Source organism: Cololabis saira, chromosome 10 (genome assembly GCF_033807715.1).
Source record: "Cololabis saira isolate AMF1-May2022 chromosome 10, fColSai1.1, whole genome shotgun sequence".
NCBI classification, from domain to species: domain Eukaryota; kingdom Metazoa; phylum Chordata; class Actinopteri; order Beloniformes; family Belonidae; genus Cololabis; species Cololabis saira.
In genome coordinates, this window is record NC_084596.1 from 35,789,338 (window position 1) to 35,808,275 (window position 18,938).

General features: G+C 41.7%; 1 protein-coding gene across 2 annotated transcripts in view; it reads left to right on the plus strand.

The window, feature by feature from the left end:
- The window catches only part of carmil3 (capping protein regulator and myosin 1 linker 3), a 124,519-nt gene that overhangs the window by 88,370 nt on the left and 17,211 nt on the right, over positions 1 to 18,938 (plus strand). For both annotated transcript variants that reach the window (XM_061732790.1, XM_061732791.1), the window contains exons 24-28: positions 8,566 to 8,664; positions 8,820 to 8,939; positions 15,246 to 15,359; positions 16,145 to 16,320; positions 16,413 to 16,500. In XM_061732790.1, coding sequence (XP_061588774.1) covers positions 8,566 to 8,664; positions 8,820 to 8,939; positions 15,246 to 15,359; positions 16,145 to 16,320; positions 16,413 to 16,500 — 597 coding nt within the window. The remainder of the gene's footprint in view (positions 1 to 8,565; positions 8,665 to 8,819; positions 8,940 to 15,245; positions 15,360 to 16,144; positions 16,321 to 16,412; positions 16,501 to 18,938) is intronic.

Genomic DNA, 18,938 nt, shown 5'->3' on the forward strand with positions numbered 1-18,938 from the left:
TATTATCCAAAATGGTCAAACATTCAAACAGCTTTCGAAGGCATCACAATCCATTCTGAGTTTTGTTATAGGGACAAAATCCCAAAAGTCCGCAGAATTCAGGATACTCTGGAACCAGTACCAGAACCCAGCCACATGGCGGGATGTTGAAGGAGCACGGCTGGACAGGCTCACCTGTACACATAGTTCTCAAACACAGACTCACTCACTTACACACACAGGCACGTAGCACATCCTCACGACTCGGCTGATGAAATGATGCCGGCTTCAGGTGGACCCCCCATTGGGTGAAACCTGCTAAAGAATCTAGAAACAGGTTAGCTCTATGACGCAAACGATTCCTAAAATCCTCTGTCAGCCGTCTCTGTGAAGATCAAAAGAGCAGTTAATCGCTTGCAGATTTGCTGCAGGACCTGAAGCAGTACTGTTGGTGTTAGTCTGACACTTGTGTCAACTCTCTCTGCAATTACTGAGGTGATCTTCCTCTCAAGACCCCCTTTAAGGTGATGCTAGCATGGGTCGACCCAGAAGCATTTCATGCCGAGTTAGGTGAGTTAGTATGCAATAGGTCAGTGTTGACAGCAAATCATAACAACATAACAAAAAAGGAAATGGGGAAAAAGACAAAACTAGTGGTGTACTCAATGAAACACTAAATTAAACTATTTAAATCAAAACTCAAATGTTGTGTGTCATATTTCAGGCATCAAGGGATTAACTGATTAAAATCTGATAACAGAATCTAAACATGTTCCTGACTTTTAAATATTTAATTGGAGTGGCTTCAAAATCAACAGCCAAACCAATCGATCACTAAGCAGCGTGTATCTCTAATGACAGCCGCTGATTCATCATCTCCATGTCATTAACTGTCAGACAACTTACTCCGCACGCTTAGACTGGATGTTTGTTGTCCGTCCTCAACAGAAACTTGTCTCTGGGATAATTTGATCACCGTTTCCTCTTGCATCTGAAGCACACATGGCCTCGATTGTTAATGAAACAGTCACTATTAATTTAGAAGCAATCATCCACCCAAACAGCACCACTAAGGAGAGAGAGACTAATCAATATTAGCGCCCAACCAATCACTAAATCATCAAAACAACAAATAAACCTCATTAAACTGCTCAAAGTTCGAGTGGCTCCTCAACCTGAAAGGTTGGGATCAGATCACCGGTGTCTCATTTGTAATGTGAACCTGATCATTTTAACAACATCCTGACATTTTACATCCCTAAAGTCTTTGACTTATGCCCTTCAAACATTTAGCTCTTATTGTATGTCTATTCTAGTAGCCTAAACCTGAAAAACACCAACTTGAGTCCTGAATCCTAACCTGAATGACTTATTCATCTTTTTTTTTTCTCCATTTATATTAAACTTTTTTAGAAAATCATGAAGGTTTATTGATATTTTGTAGAGTTTATGACTCATTAGATGTTCAGGTCAAAGTAGCAAAATCTAAAGTCTTTTTGATGGGACTTTACTCGTGTCTCTTTTCTGCAGAGCCATGCTCAGATCCTATTTTGTCAATAGATTTGTATAATTTAATACTTTTGCGTTGGTCTGATTTTTGCTTTATCCAGAATTATAATTCAGTCTACAATTTTGCCGGTGTAAGTAATTACATCAGATAATTTTAACTTTAGTGTTAATTGTGTCAGTTGAAGAGTCTTAAACTTTAACTCATTTAGAAACTTTAACTCATTTGAATTCCATTTAACTTCACTTAAGCTTTAATGTAATTCAGTTTCTTTTAAGGAATTCAAGTTAATCTTATTTTAATGTTTATAAGTCATGAAGACCATATTTAACCCCACGTTGCAGGGAGAGGTCAGGTGATCTTGGCCGCTCTTTACAATACGATACAATCCAAGTCCTGGTGTGGCTGGTGGAGATTTCCACGCCCCCCCCACAGGACCAGCACCACTGCTGCCTCCCTGCAACAGCACATCCTCAGTCTGGTGAATGGAAACACATCAATAACGTCAGTCTCTGTGGAGAAAGTGTCCTTCGGTTTCTCCAGATCAGCTCTCGCTGGACAGTCCATAATCACTGTCCTCCACAGCACAGATCAAAACAGATTAAATTCAGTTCCATCAGGCCCGTATTTGATCAACCAGGTATTTCAACCAAGTGTCAGATGTACTCCAATATGACACCAGAAATGTGTTCAGGTCTCTGCAGGGTTTCAAATAGTTGGAGTTTAAACACGACTCTCGTGCCAGCGTGGATGTCAGTGGGAGTCACCCCTTCAAGGCAGAGCATCACCACAGCACATAAAACACCTCTGGTGAAAAATTAGACGCATTAGAAAGAAAAATTAGACACGTTAGAAAGAAAACTGACTACATGTAGGAGACTTTTGGGTTGTTATCTGGCTCTCTCGCTCTCTCTCACTCTCTCTCTTCCTGTCATTCGTAGGGCAAAATATTAAGTGATGTTATCATAAGAATGTTTTTCTTTTTCATCCCAAAATGATCCGTGTGAAATAATCAATAGAGAATAAAAGCCTCAAACTTTACTCTTTTATTATTATAATTATTATCTATCCTCCCTGATGTTACTTGATTTTCATTCATAGCTCCACAGTTCAATCAAAGATCAAAGAATAAGTGTATAATTATAAAGAATATTACTGCGGTCACATTTTATTACTGATTTATTCAGTGATACATGTTGTATTCACAATCTTTTTGTAGTGTAGTATCTCTGATTGTCTCTTTTTATATCATTATTTTTATCAACTCACAGATTTGACTATGATCAATTATCCAAATGATCAATGATAATTTTGTCTCACGTAATGACTTAAGTTTTATTATACAATCGTAACTTCCTGTGGCACAAACACATCATTAAATAGTTTGTTTATGTTCGGGGAAATGTAACCTCTAATCAAACTCTATTAACTTAAAGCCAGTCTCTAAATGTGAATTGCCCTCCCTGTTTGCAGCTCTAAACAACTGCTCATCAGACAAACGCCCACTAGCTCAGAGACAGAGCATTAGGGAGAGGGGGAAAAAAAGCCTTTATTGTTCAATATCATTTCCATAACAGGCCCGAACCATCACTTCAACATCTTTTTGTAAAAGGATGTAAATAGTCCGGCATGTAGGCGCAGATGTCAGCTCATGAAGATGCCTCATCTGCGTCAGGAGTTCAGGCTCATGCACTTGATTGACAGACAGCTCTGCCAATAGCTGCTCCCGCAGCGCCCTGGTCAGATCAACCGGAGGAATCTTCCAGGCATCATATTTTCACAACTACAAGCCACTCCTGGGCACGTAAAAGTTTTCCTTCATTAATTAAAGGAGCTTGAGGCCGGATTAAGGCAGGATTTATAAAAAAAATTTGTATACGTTTTACGTTTTCTAGTAATAATGTCAGATGAAGCGTTCCAAACCCAAAAGAATGAGCCCTCTAGTGTATCTCTCCGTTGCCTTGAACAGGCTGTGTGCTGCAAAATGTGCTGCAATTCGAGCCCAAATTTCCCGCGCTGGGCTGCAGATGTGACGTCACATGACGCTGCATGTGCGTTCTCCCCGTTCTCCCGTGCCGGCTTCACTGTTGGCTGCAGTACCCCCAACGACCGTCGTGGTGAAGGGTGGCGCTAGAGAGTCTCATTTCTTAAAAGGAGCCTCAAGCTCCTTTAATTGAAATTACTAAAACATCGCTTTGGTTTTTTCCTTCTCTTGTTTCCTGATCATTGGTCCTACGCGTGTGGATCTACCAAGTCTACCAATTATTTCACCCCCAGTCCAACTGGGTCATGGCACCAAGCAGGGGCCAAACAAAATGTTGTAAGAAAAAGATCAGAAAACGTTCAGTAAATTAGGCTCTAAATGCTCCAACTCGCAAGCAACCACAAACCGCACACCTCCGTCACTAGACACAAGGCCTCAAACACAGCCACACTCCCAGAAATACGATGAAAGTCACGTCGACAACAGTAAACATAAACACACATCCCCTTCACAAAACACCACAAAATTCACAGCCATTTAACAGTCCGTATCCTATTTTATTTTATTTATTTGTGTAAAAGAAAAACATTTTTTTAAATCCTTGCTCCGGAAAGGCCCCCAATGCCCTACTGAGCGGTTCGGTACGGTCCAGTACAGTTTAGAATGGTCCAGTCAATTCAGGTGGGCGTTTCCACTGCAAGTCGGACCGCCACGGCCCACGCGGGGCGTAGACCAAATCCCTAGCGTGGCGTCATAGTAGTGCGACGACAACAAAAGCAAAGCTACTAACAGTGACAATGGAGTCATCCAGCAGCTTATTTCTGTTGCGCTTGGCTTTTGGTACCTCGTATGTACAATCATTGCCACGTTGTTTGAGAGAAGATTGCGGGCCGCAGAGAGTGTTTACAAATGTTGGTTTCGCTCTTGCTTTTGTCGTGGGTTGTAATGTTTTCTGTCCTCCAATCAAGAAATGGTATCGTGTGATGCCAGTAGTTCCGCCCATACCGTACTGCGCCATTTTCTGTGGAGCTACAAACAACGGGACCTGAAACGGTACGGTATGGTTCGGGTCAAAGGGACTGTTTTATAATGGAAACACACACAATCCAGACCGTACTGAAAACGGGGCTCAAGGTTCTTCTAATAGATATCGGTAGTGCACCTTCCCCAGCTCCAGGCTGACATTAAACCACATCCCTTCAAATCCTATCTAGGGTGAGGCTGGCAGGTCGTCTCGCAGGGACGTACACTCTGCAACCATGTCCCTTCGTGGTCCACAAAATTGTTGTGGAAAACATATCTAATACCTCCCTATAAACACATTTTATCAGCTTAATGACTGCATTACCTGATTAAAGGAGCTGTATGTAAGAGCAATAATAAAACGAATCATAAAATGACCCCGATATGTCAACAGACATTTAAAAATCCTGTTCATTTCAAATACTTATGTCACTGACAACAGCACTCAAGCCAGGATATTCCCGTTTAAAAAGAGGAGTTGCAGCCCTCAACTGATGTTTATGTTGTCATTTTTTGTTTTGGCCTGAAGCTCCACCCTCCACCTATCTCCCAATCACCAAGTCAGTATTGTTTCTGAAGCTCCACCCTCCACCTATCTCCCAATCACCAAGTCAGTATTGTTTCTGAAGCTCCACCCTCCACCTATCTCCCAATCACCAAGTCAGTATTGTTTCTGAAGCTCCACCCTCCACCTATCTCCCAATCACCAAGTCAGTATTGTTTCTGAAGCTCCACCCTCCACCTATCTCCCAATCACCAAGTCAGTATTGTTTCTGAAGCTCCACCCTCCACCTATCTCCCAATCACCAAGTCAGTATTGTTTCTGAAGCTCCACCCTCCACCTATCTCCCAATCACCAAGTCAGTATTGTTTCGGCATCCGGGTTGCCAGCTCGGCTCTAATTATCGCAGCCATGGCAGCCTACGTTCCTGCTGCATTCTGCAGCCTACCTGGCAACCTCTGGTCGGGGGGAGGGGGGAGGAGGGGGAGGGTACACGCCGCTCAACAATATTTTGAAAGTGACTGCAGTACCAGTTTTGGACATTTCTTACAGACGGCTCCTTTAAGCCTGAAATAATATAATAGCACTTTAAAATAAACACTTGGCTATAAAGTTCAAGTAAATATGGTGAATTATTTAATTAAAAGTACATCTCTAGTTTCTGTGCGGGAGTGACCCAGAGAGTCATCAGTACAGCCGTTTTACAGAACAGATATCGGTGCTCTTTAGACAAAACACATCTTTGCAGCTGTGTGAGACAGCTAAACCCAAACTGCACAGACACAATACTGGTCTGACCTGAGTGGAATCATAATGACCCCACAGAGGAACGGAAAATTTCCATTATAGTAAATGTATTATGGCCAGTTGCAATGCCTTGGAGTCAGCGTTCTTCTTTGTCGTCTCAGTGTATTGTGGGTAATGCCATATGGCCTTGGTCTTGTGTAGCCAGCACAGATGCAGAGGGGCATTGCAAAACATTTCTTAATTTTAGTGCTATTTATTTTTTAGCACTTGCTAAAGCTGTATGTGGAAGCTATTTGGTGTTGCAGAAATGTCTCAAAAACTCCATCAGGACATAATGTTTTGATGATGATGTTGTGATCACATCTCTTCACTAATGAGAAGTCTGAATGCCATTGCTTGCTTCAATTATTCAGTTGCTTGCATGCTCGTTTCACATTATAATATGTCCATAATTGGATGAATATCACTATGATTGTCCACATAAACACTCATTATTGGTGGTTTTACATTTTAAATATCTAATTCAACCTAACAACATATCTTTTTATTTTTTTTATATGATGAAATATTTGTTTTTTTCATTTGAATAAATATTTGATTATCTTTAGGAACTGTTTAACTCGTGCAGTTTCCTGTGCTTACTATCAACAAAAAGAACTTCGGGACTTTGGACTCCAATCGTAGCTGTCTCTCGTGATCAGTTTTTGTTAACTCCCAACAATGATGGAGGTATCTGACAGATGTTTAGTGTAATATCATTGTGACTTAGAGACACTGGACAGAAGTCCAAGTGAATGACTAAGAGGCTAAGCAATTGTCCGTCTGTGTCTTAAAAGCAACTTAACCTCCACACCTACAGGGGGACCCTCTGAGCTAAAAACTGCATTGGTTACTTTATGTTGCTTTAAGTAACTACAGAAGAACTTATTACAATATTGGTGTGCAATACAGCAAGATACAAGTAAATACATGATCAATAGCGCCGATATGATACCAATAGGTATTCATCAAATAATTACATTTTTTATATTCATTGTCATGTCTGGATTTTAGTGTTTTTATATAAAGTGCACAAAATTAACCAAACTTCAGACAAATAAGTGAAATGATTGAATATTTTAAAACAGTAATCATACAGTATCCCTTTCACACTTGACACAAAAGGGGAATTATATTTAATCAAATCTGAGTCATATACTGTATAGAGTGTGTGTGTGTGTATACTGGACACACACATATATATATATATATATATATATATATATACAACATGTATATATATATACAACATGTGTGTGTGTGTGTGTGTGTCCAGTAGATGACTCAAATATTACTTTCCCCACTATTATCTACGTGGATCTTCTCTGCTCGACTGAAAAGTCCTCTGCCAGTGACCTCTGGCTTGAGGGGGGGGGGTCTACTCCGTGCTGCTGCGTGCTCCGTGACAGCAGCCACTTGAAAGAAGCAGCAGTGACACAGACAGCCAGGTCACCTCGTTGATGGGATCGCAGCAGTGCATGCCGGAGAGAAGCTGACACTAAATAATCAGTCTTATTACACTACCATTGATCAATATCAATGCCAACACTGGTGTAGATATCGATATGTGCAGCCCACCACTGTATCACAGAGGCCTTTTCACTTCAAATGAATTGTGTCAAAAGAAATGACTGCATGACTTCTTAAGACTCTTGTAGTCCACAAAGAAAGGGAATGAACGTGGCAAAAATACGAATATACCCTTGGACATGGACAAAGAAACCAATAATACTCTTATTTTCACTCAGTGCAGTCTTGATTATATATTTGAACCAGGGGGAAAAGGACCAGTGTATAGCCGTCATGTCCCTCCCTTTGTTCCTTCCTGTTATTTCAGAAAGTCTAATCAACAAGCATCGTTATTACTGCCCACGTACTTGTGCTTGGCACTTCTCTGCAATGATGTACTCACTTTAGTTTTGTCTGTTCCTTTTACATAATACCCAAAAAAAATGAGATTTGTGTGTTTTCATGCTTTAATCGGGCTGATCAGCCTGGTCAGTTAATGTATCTTCCTGTTTGTCACGTGTCAAGACCAGTTTTCATCGCAGACAGCATATGTTTTTAGCTGGCTGTAGAAAGGTCGGACGAAGACACAAGAGCGACACATTGTACCCAGACGGCGTTCATTAGCTTTTGAACCGCAGCCTCTCTCCAGGTGTTGAGGTGTCTGCTGTCAAAAATATTTGAGACGGAAGATATGTCACCTAACTTTTCTAGACGGATGAAATGGCTTCAGTCATACCTGTAACTTAGTTGCTGGATGTTGCAGTCGTGTTCCCTCAGTGATGATGCTAGTTAAATGCCACTTATCCCTGAAGAGCTTGTAAACTGCAGTCGACACAGTGGACTGTTTACGTGGCTCAAACTCCATTTCTCTGATGGCTCAGGTGTCAGAAAGATAACACATCGCCAGTATCTGTCTGCACGAGTCAGTTCTGAACAGAGCTGTTGAAGCACCATCTCTGATAATTCTCTGGTTACTAATCAGTCTCTTTACTCGTAGTGCAGAAAGGTTTTGAGAAAAAAGTATTTTCAGAATATCATAGTTTCTTAAATAATGCTTTATTTTATCTACAATAATGATGATTCAGGGAATTTTTTTACCTGGTGAGTAGAGGAAAAATAAGTCCATGTCATCCTAGCTTTATTTTAGGGCTGTGAATCTTCCCCCGGGCTCTTATTACCATGCAAATGGACTTGTCTCCTGCTCACTGCACTTTGTAAACACACCTGTCATCGCTTCTGCTCGTCCTCCCCTCTTGTTATCCGTGTGCGAGACAGATCCAGCGCGCCCTTCTCCGGAACAACCAGACTCAGCGATTCTCTCAGAAACAGGCTCTGCGGCTGCACCAAGGCCTCGTCACCAGCACTGCTGAACAGGTGTGTGTCGGCGCGTGCCCATGAAGATGAATGGGTTTCGTTCGCATGGCAGAATGATTTGTGTTTGTAAACTAACGGTGTGCATTCGTTCTTGCGTGTGTGTGTGTGTGTGTGTGTGTGTGTGTGTGTTTGTGTGCACGTGTGTGTGCGTGTAGGTGATGGAGCGCCTGTGTGTGCGGGTGCAGCAGCAGGTTTGTGTCCTGAAAGGCAGCGAGGAAGGCGAGGACGTCCAGACAGCCAGACAAATCCTCAAAGAGGCCAGGAACTCCAGAGCTGTGAGTGGACTCTCTCTATCTCCGTTTCTCTTCAATGTCCTTTTCATACTTATTTATTTACATCTTCTGAGCGATCTTAATAAATTACACTTAACTGAATGGAATCGTTTTGAACAACCAGTTTGAAACAGCACATATCAAATCTAAACAGTTCAGTTAAAGAATCAGCCAAAGTGGGAACAGAGAAACGGCCCTGATGTTTGGTGTGAATATTAAAGTGAGTCATAAATACTTGCTGATTAAACAAAAGGGCCGGTTGGCTCTGGGATCACAAATTTCTCTGCTTACAGTATAAGCTCCTATATATGAGCAAAATTGCTTGCTAGATATTCCCACTAAATTGCATAAATATATGCAAGGCAATGCGGTTGATCCATTAACTGCAGCTCGTCCTGTGCAGCAGACCTCCCTCTCCCCAGCGTCCTCCTCCACCTCCTCCCGGAGGAGAACCAGGCGTTCCCAGGCCGGCCCAGCTGTCTGGGACGGCCTCAGGGGCTTCCTCCGGTTGAGAATATCCAACACAGCTCCCCAGGGAGGTGATCAAAAGCAATCCCACCCAGATACTGGACCACCTCAGCTGACTCTTCTCCATGTGGAGGTGCAGCGGCTCCACTCTCCCACATGACGAAACGTCTCCCACCATCTCTGAGGGTTTGTCAAGCAACGCTGTGGAGGAAACGCATTTCAGCCACTTGTGTTTGTGATTTCAGTCATTCGGTCAGTACCCACAATTTGTGGCCATCAGTGAGGGTAGAAACATAGATCAACTGCTGAACAGAGAGCCTTGTCACCACAACAGATGGGTACTAGTACCGATGCTAGACTGATCCATACCCTGAGATACCTGAACTCCTCCTCTTGAGGCAGCACCTCCCTCCCGACGCAGAGAGTTCCACCTAGGGCTGGGCGATATGGACCAAAAGTCGTATCTCGATATTTTCTAGCTGAATGGCGATACTCGATATATATCGATATTTTTTCTGTGACATAATTGGGGTTTCCCCCAAAGCATTATAGCATAGCATCTCTGTTAGCTTCATTTTTTTCTGAAGCAAACCCTTAAAAAGTTTTAGAAATAGAAATAGAAATAGAAAGCCTTTATTATCATTATATTTCTACAATGGAATTAGGCAGCAGCTCCGTCAATACAATGTCTCGTGCCAAATGTCACACAGGTTCCTTTATTAACAGAGGTCTGCACAATATCAAAATGTATAAAACTAATGAAATAAAAATAAACTGCCTGCATATATAGAATAAAAATGCTTCTTGAATAAAATAAAACAAATATCCCTTTCCTGCATAACAATTAAATCAAAATACACTGTGCAATTAATACAATGTAGACAGTAACAGGCAGACTTTTCCACTGAGGTTGACAGTTGTGTAAATAACAAAACATTTGTGAAAATCTCAAATAAAACATTCAAGTCAATTTGTCACAAATAAGCTATATCAAAATCATATTTAAAATTTTTTTATAGATATAAACGATATTGTCTCGTACCATATCACGTTTGAAAATATATCGATATATATTAAAATCTCGATATATCGCCCAGCCCTAGTTCCACCTGTTTCCAGTTGGGAAGTTAGGTCTCAGGTTTGGAGGTGGTTTGTGCACACAGACATTTAGGTGTTTGAATCCATGTGTACGCCTGTCCCTGTGCACGTTTTCCTTGATACCTCCCGACTGACATGGATATGAGCCCTGCAGGAGGCACGTTTCTGCACGTGCCTCTTGGACAGCCTTGTCTCCCCACATTAATGGCAAATGATCATCTTTTGTCCAAATAACGATGTCAAACTCTAGACTCAGAAATGATCAAAAAGTACATTAAAGAAAATCATTATTTAGATATTCCTCAGTCACATCAATTAGTTCCGACCAAACCTTTAGTGACATGTTGGGTTCATACTAAACAGAACATTAGGGAATCAGCTCTTCGCTGTAAATTGCCTTTGAACGTTTCCTGATCAGCCACAGTGCAGGAAACGTTGTATATCTGGGTGTCATCCGGGTTACTGCGTCCCACTCAGGGAGGACTGAGAAATGCCCGACCTTTCAGCCAGCTCCGGCTGAGAGGCTCCTGTTGCCCCGGAGCCGAGCACACTGAGGACTTCTCCCAGTCACCTCTGTTAGGCCACGACCAGCTCAGCGCAGAGATCCAGAAGGATTTCTCTCCTTAACCTAAATCTGCAGAAGGCCTTTTCATCATCCTGGGCCTGCAGGTCAGCGTGGACCCCTCCCTCCTTTTGCTAACGTCTTCTAGTTCTGTGGTATAGTTGCGCAATCACAGGACTTCATGGAGCCATTTATGGGAAATTAATATAATTTTCTTGTTTTGTTGATTTTTAGAGCTAATCTCCTGTGACTTGTGACTTGTTAATTAATACAAATATCCGACACTGTTTTCTTCTCCCTGAGAACAACAGAGCATTTCATTTCACATGATAGATGTCTGTGCCCTTGGCAACCGAGCGCTCATTGATGAGCGTTAACATCTGTATGTAACAATCAGACAAAACCTTATCAGCTTCATTTGGATTTAGGTTGTGGCAATCATTTTAGGGCATTATATATGTGGGAAAATTATGTTACATGTTGTTTTTATTTGTTATTCAGGTGTCAATCACAATTGCTTAATAATGTGAACATAGGTTTTAAATCCCTCTTGACTTGACAATTTTTTACATTTAAATGAGGACAAAACGGAGTGCATTTTGTTTGGTGACACCGTTACGGCTGACTTTGGCGCTTTGTCCAGATCTTTTAGTCCCAAAGTTAGGAACCTGGGAGTTATTTTTGATAGCTTTTTAAAATTTGACCGACAAGTGGACAATGTTGTGAAGACAAGTTTTTATCAGTTGCGTTTTTTTGCCAAAGTAAAAACATTGTTGAGCCGTCACGACATGGAGAGAGCTGTCCACGCTCTAGTCAGCTCCAGATTGGACTACTGTAATGCACTTTATGTTGGCATTGCCCAATCCTCTTTTAGCCGTCTTCAGCTGGTACAAAATGCAGCAGCCCGTCTTTTAACGAACACACCCAGACGAGAGCACATCACCCCGGTCCTCTATTCCCTTCACTGGCTGCCTGTTCGTTTTGGAGTTGATTTTAAACTTTTAATGTTTGTTTTTAAAGCTCTTAACGGCCTTGCCCCTCCTTATTTATCAGAGATTTTAACGGTGCGTGAGCCTGGTAGAGCTCTGAGGTCCTCCAACCAACGTTTGTTGGAAGTGCCCAGGTCAAAGCAGAAGCACTGGGGTGACCGAGCCTTTTCAGTTGCCGGCCCCAGGCTCTGGAATAAACTCCCCTGTGAGTTACGCACCATCTCTGACCTTGGCCTTTTTAAATCTAAAATTAAAACGTATTTATTCAGGGTGGCTTTTAATACCCAGTAGTGTGGCGACACTTTTTTTATACTTGATGTTTTTATATGTTCTTATGTTTCATTCTTGTTTTATTTTGTTGTATGTTATGTAAAGCACTTTGGTTCACCTCTAGGTTGATGTAAGGTGCTATACAAATAAAGTACATTTACATTTAGAGGAACATCTATCGGTTTATAAATGAGTATAGTTGGGCTGTCAACTGACAGAATTTGTGCAGCGATTCACACAAACCCAAGCAAAGTTGATTTTAGTACATCCCGACATGTGCGTGGAACGTGTACCCACCGTTAGTACCGGGGCCCCCGGTTTGGTCCCCGAGACAGATATCATACATGTCACTTTAGATTGTAGTCAAGCACCTTTTAGTGGAGCTTGTTTGAACTACTTTAAGTTTTACTTCCAGGGACACCACATGAGTATATAACAAGACAAGACAGGTGGGTTAGTGAGGACATGGCTCTCTTTATACCTTTTATCACCAAGGCATTCATGCTGCAATGTTTACCTCGTCATGAGCAGCTCATTTTCACAAATGTGTCTTAAATTGACTCCCTGGAGCTGTGAAATCAGGAGATCCTGGCCTTCCTCCCACCAGCCTTTTCTCTTTGTCTTTCCTGCGTGCCTCAGTTAGTGCCACTTCAGATTTTACACATCTTGCATAAATAATAAATAAACAGCAGCTATGAACAGCTTTTTTTATTGTGCTTCATCTTAATCCGTTCCCACATTTGATTGTAGCACCGCCGCGGCTGTTAGAAAAGCAATTACGGAGTAAATAGTCTTACTTCAGAATAAACACAGCTAAAATTTGAAATAGTTCAATATGTTATGGTTATTTTGGGAGGATTTTTCATATTTGTAATACTCTGAAGTAGTAGACAGAAAACAGTTTAAAGACACGAGAGCTGTATTGTTATGCATAACGCAGTACATTTGAAGCTGAAGGCAACACTTGAGTTCACATTTAAATCAGGCAGATTGACTTTGTCAGAAGACAGTCTACGAATACTGGCAGCAACGAGAGCTGAGAGATGAAATAAGTAAATGTACTCATGAATTCACTCGTTTTAACTCGATGTACTGCTATGGTGTTGCTCTTAGCATTTATCAGTGGTTTAAGTGTCTCTGCCCTCCACGATACACATCTGGTTCCCGTGGCTAAAATAGATTGCACAGAATTACACCAAACATGCTCTTTTTTCTTCTTTCTTTCTTTTTGACAGTATTTGAGCTTGACCTTTTTTACTTCTCGCCAGAAGCAGTAAGCCGGGGCTAAAAAAAGAAATTCACTTTGATTACTGTCCGAGCCCTGAAAATCTCTGATTGCGGCTTTAGTGTTTCTCCGGCCAGCTCTCTCCAAGAAAGATGGGTGTGTAGAAGCAGCTTTGTAGTGCCCTCTCTGACCCTTCTGAAGGGACCTGCAGATTATCAGTAGGTGTTTGATTCATGGTGACTATAGGATCATTTAGACTTTTGCCAACACAATGAAACTTTATAAATTCAGAAAAAAGAGTGGCCACTTCGTGGGAACTGTTGACAATTTATATTTTTTATAAAGATCTGAAATGCAATTGAACTACCGGCGCTTTCTGTAAAACATCAGAGGCCAGGGAACGCTTGGAAAGTCTTTGGATTGATCGTCAACATTGTGTTATTATTTTAAAGGCTTGTAATACAGTTGTATACCTTATGGAGAGCCTGTCTTTAAAAGTAACAGCTAAAGCTGTCAAATAAACGTAGCAGTGCAGTAAGAGCACTATTTCCTTCAGAACTTAATAAAATGGCATACTTGTACTAAGTACAGTTTTGGAGTACAAGTACTTTTTACCACTAAGTTGCTATGGACATGTAATTTTTCCAACCGATCCTACAGTATACAGGAGGTGTAACAAATAAAAAGAGAGAGAAAAGGTTGCACTAACAAGTCCCCTCACCCTCCTCTTTTTTGCTGTCACTCATGATTCCTCACCCAGTTATCTAATAATTCTTCACCCTTCCAGGAAAAGCAGTCTGAATGCTTTGAAACTGACAGGAAGGAATTTGAAAGTGCATTAGATGACTTTGGAGTCTAAGAGAAAAGATCTAAACATGAACTTATTAAATCTGACACTGAGATTTCTTTCTTCAGACATAAAGAACAACACTTGAATTTCAGTTTCTCTTTATTTTTTTTCTTACTTTCAAACACTGCAGAGCAGCATCAATAAATGAAAGCAAATGAGGAGTCTGTTTGAAGTCATGATGTTGTATTAATAACCCCAACATTTGCATACAAGTCCAAAGGGGGGGAAAATGTTCCACATTGCACCATGGGCTCGCAAATGCTTTTTGCTGCTGGCGACAAATGCTTTATATACTGGTGACACACGAGTATCAGCTACAAAGCCACACCTCTTAAAACTCAGTTAGTTTTCTAACCAGTTCTGATGCAAAGCTCTGGTGTGCATAAATAATCCTGCATGTTTAACCAGTAATAGTCCAACATTGTTATAACCTATATAATGTACTGTATATGGGTTGCAACTAGACTGAAGTCACTGATTACAGGAAACCCAAACTGCAACTGACTTTCCTTGATTTTTAGCAAAATAATGGCATTTTTATTGTTTTAATGTTAAATTCTCTGCAGATGCTACGTAGGAAAGAGCTGCAGGACTAACAGGACTTAGACAAAGACGGCACAGATGAAATGTTTAACATATAAAGTGATGTTGCTGTGATGGCACCAAGAGATATAATCCACTCACCATTTGCTTTATGCTGACTTGCCGCGGCATCGCTATGCTGCCTCGTGCATAAAAATCACGTATTTTCTGTCCTTAAAGTTCATTCACTTGTGTTTGTAATGGAATCATGTTTTACTGTGGAAAAGTAGCATGTAGCTGAAACAAAGGCCTCTGTCTCCATCAGCTGTATCCGTCCCTGTGCGAGTTGGCCCACGTGCTGTCGGTGGACGGTCCGGTCAAACAGCGCCTGGACACTCTGGCTGGGGAGCTGGCCAAAGCTGCCGACAAAGAGCTGCAGGTAGGCGTGAGGGCTGAGCCGTTTCTGCCAGTGTTGGACTGCATTTGTATTTCAAACGTTAGTTGCACTTAAATGGCCTTACTTATTCAAATTAGCAGCATGTGATTGTGGGTGCAGTGCAGGTATGCTGACTTCAAAAGAAATTATCCAACTTAAATTCAGAAGGAAGCAACTGTTTAACATTTTTTTTTTGTATTCGTTTGTTGTTATTCCATTTTGATCCCGCTGAAATTAAAGCAGCACTCACCCCGAGGTGAAATCTAGAAAACTTTATATTGGACTTGAGTAAAATTAAATTTTTGCTTCTCAATTCTTCATACGGATGCCTTTATAGTTTAGAAACTTTGTGAAAAAGAAAAGACGGCATTCTGGCTTTGAGGATATCAAGCAATGAAGCGTTTATCTGATTGGAGGTTGCACAAACCACAATGAAGCTTTGAGGCTTAAAAGACACAAACATCCTCAAAATATTATATAAAAATGTTCTTATAGGTATTAATACAAGACAATAAAATCTCACCCTGGGTGCTGCAAGTAGTAATAAATGTGGGGATATAATAACTATTGCCACAGAAGTCATTTAAAGTTTATTTTTAATGTTTTATATACTTTTTTAAGTTGTTTTTCATCCCCTGATGCATTTATGTTGCTTTAATCGCTTAAAAAATCCTTAAACGTCAAAGATGTCAGCATAGATCATGTACTGTAGCTGATTTTCCCACGTTTCTGTACACTGGAAGAACTGCTCAGACATGCATCACTTCATGTGTTTGGTTTCTCTCCAGGTGGTGGTGGACTCCATGGTGTCTCTGTGCCGCGAGTTATGTCCCATGTCGTGCTTGGCTGCGGAGAGACTCAGTCCGCCTCTCTCTTCCATCTCCGAGCAAGTTTCTATCCCTCGTTCCGCCATACGCAACGCCCTGATGGAAAGAGCAGCTGAGGACATCAACAAAGCTGTGGAGTAAGGGGAAAAACAACATTTTAACTCGGGCAGCACGTAGATGAAAGTGCTGACTGAATTTATATTCTCTTCTTTTTTCCCCCTTGTTTCAGGGAGGTGAAGCTGTCTGTGGTCTCGTATCTGACCAACTCCATTGTGGATCAGATTCTGCAGGAGCTCTATAACACTCATAAAACCCTGGTACTGGTAATAGCCCTTTAATGCATGACTTCTTGTAGACTAGCGGACAAAATGTTTATTGTTGTTGAAATCTGAAGTCGGGCATTAGCCATCAAAAAGTTCTAACTTATGCAAATGCATTTTTATAATTTTTTTGTATTTGCATATTTTCCTTGGATTGGTTTGATTCTTGAGTGAAAGAGTTGGATCAGAAGGTTATTTATGATTACATGATTACCAAATGAGAACGTTAAAGTTATTCTATGCAACTTCCTAGAGCTAGCAAGATTTGAAAGTGGCGCTTCCTCTAAGCCCCGCCCCCCCCCCGCCCCCACCCACGAGCGATCCTTCCAAAGCCACGCCCCCACAAACACGAACGCGCATACTATTATTAAACATTTTGGACAGCACATTTACAGCAAAACTACCCCATGTCTCATTCACCTGTAAGCGAGGCCGGTTTTAGGGTGGGCAGGGGGGGGCTGTGCCCACCCAAACGTGCATCGTGCCCACCGGCGTCTCACGGCGAGAGCGGAGAGCGCCGGTGCACGGCACGGCAGCGCTGCGGTGCGCTGCAGGCTCTAAAGCCACGGCTACGGCGTAGACGCGGCAGCGCGCTGCCGTGCCGTTCACCGGCGCTCTCCGCTCTCGCCGTGATGGAGATGCCTACATCCCCACGGACCCCATACAGCTTCCGAGCCAGAGCTCCTGCGGCTTTTCACGGCTGCGGCTCTTCACGTGTCCCCGCGGGACGCAGCAGCAGCGGACTAACGGCTCCCGCTTCCCGGTCACACACAGCGGGACCGAGCTGCTCTGGATATAACTACATAATAACTACATACTGGGGTCCGTGGCAGAAGGGAGGGAGGGAGGGGGTTACATTGGGACACTGTGAGCCCAGGAGGACCCGTGGGAAGTGGACACGGGGGCTGGAAGCGAGTGCGCGCATGGGACAGGGCGGGGGGGGTGGACTTTAAAATGAAGACATCTGATTGGTTCTTTCCCTTCCTGGACCTGGACCAATCCGTATCATTCGGACCGAATGGGGGGGGCTTAGAAGTGCCTCTTTCAAAATTATTGCTAGCTCAAGGAGAATCAAGGAGAATGCCTTTAAACTATTTTGGCAACGTGCTGTTATAAGTTTGTCATGACATCAGGACAGTCGACCAGTTTTATTGAACTTGTTGAAATTCAGCATTTTCTTTTTTAATTTCAAAGGTTCATTTCATACTTGACATTCAACTTTTCAGTATATATATATATATATATATATATATATATATATATATATATATATATATATATATATATATATATATATATATATATATATATATATATATATAATTTTCCCCTTTTGAGTGGAAGCATGTGACCTCCACTCAAAGGAGGGTTTTTCTCTGATGCGTTGCCCCAACCTTAAACATCCAAAAGTGAAGGTCGCATGGTTCCAGCCGAGTGCAGAGCCCTGCTTTCCCACCAGCGCTCAGTCAGATGCTCTTCAGGATGTCCCCCCACCAAAAGGATGAGTACCATGTTTTCAAAGAGAAACGGGGTAACCTGGATGCCTAGTGCCAGAAATGTGTTAATTTGAGCTGTCAGCTGTGGCTAATTGTCATGTAATTCTAGGTACAGCTGTTTCTTGGCATCGTATAGTTTTCTCATGAAGTAATAATCATGACAAATGTCTCTTCTCATGAGCAATTCACCAGCCAATCACTTGGCACATTCCTTATAAACCTTAATGAGAATTTGAGACAACCTTAGCGTGAGGACTTCCTTGAGACCTCGAGCCAAGCACATGGCATCAAACTCTGGAAAAAGATGAACGCACTTATTTTCAATAAATGTCAAATTAGTAGCTCAATTTGATCAACGTGAATGTCATTTTTGATAGAAATAAAAAAAATATGATAAAGTGGCGAGTTTAACCAGCTGAAAGAGTAATTTATCTTGATCCACGCTCGAACATTTGACGTGCTCACGCGGCCTCACACTTCATTTCATCTGACTTTCTTTTTTTTTTTTATTCCTACAGACCGTGCTGCCTGTATATAAATCATAATACATTAATATCATAATGCAGATCTGGGAATGCCAGTCAGATTGAGCAGATTGGCAGTCGATATTTTCAACCGGTGCGCCGTAACCGGGAATGAAGAAAAATGCAACACATTCTGTTTGGAAGTTCTTTAGTGAATAATAGGCAACATAAGAGGCACAGAAACTGAACATAATCTCTGCAGAGAACAGAGCAGAGACTGACTAGTGTTTGTGTGTATGTTGGAAATACTGTAAATATTGTAGTGCATGTGGGGGGATAAATGTCTTTTTTTTAATGTGTTAGTTCTGTGCTCGATGACTTTATATTTTCCCTGATGGAAGGATGAGAACTGCCGTCGTGTCCATGTTTTATCCTTTATTTATTTAGTGACTGTGTCCCTGTATGAATGTTGAGA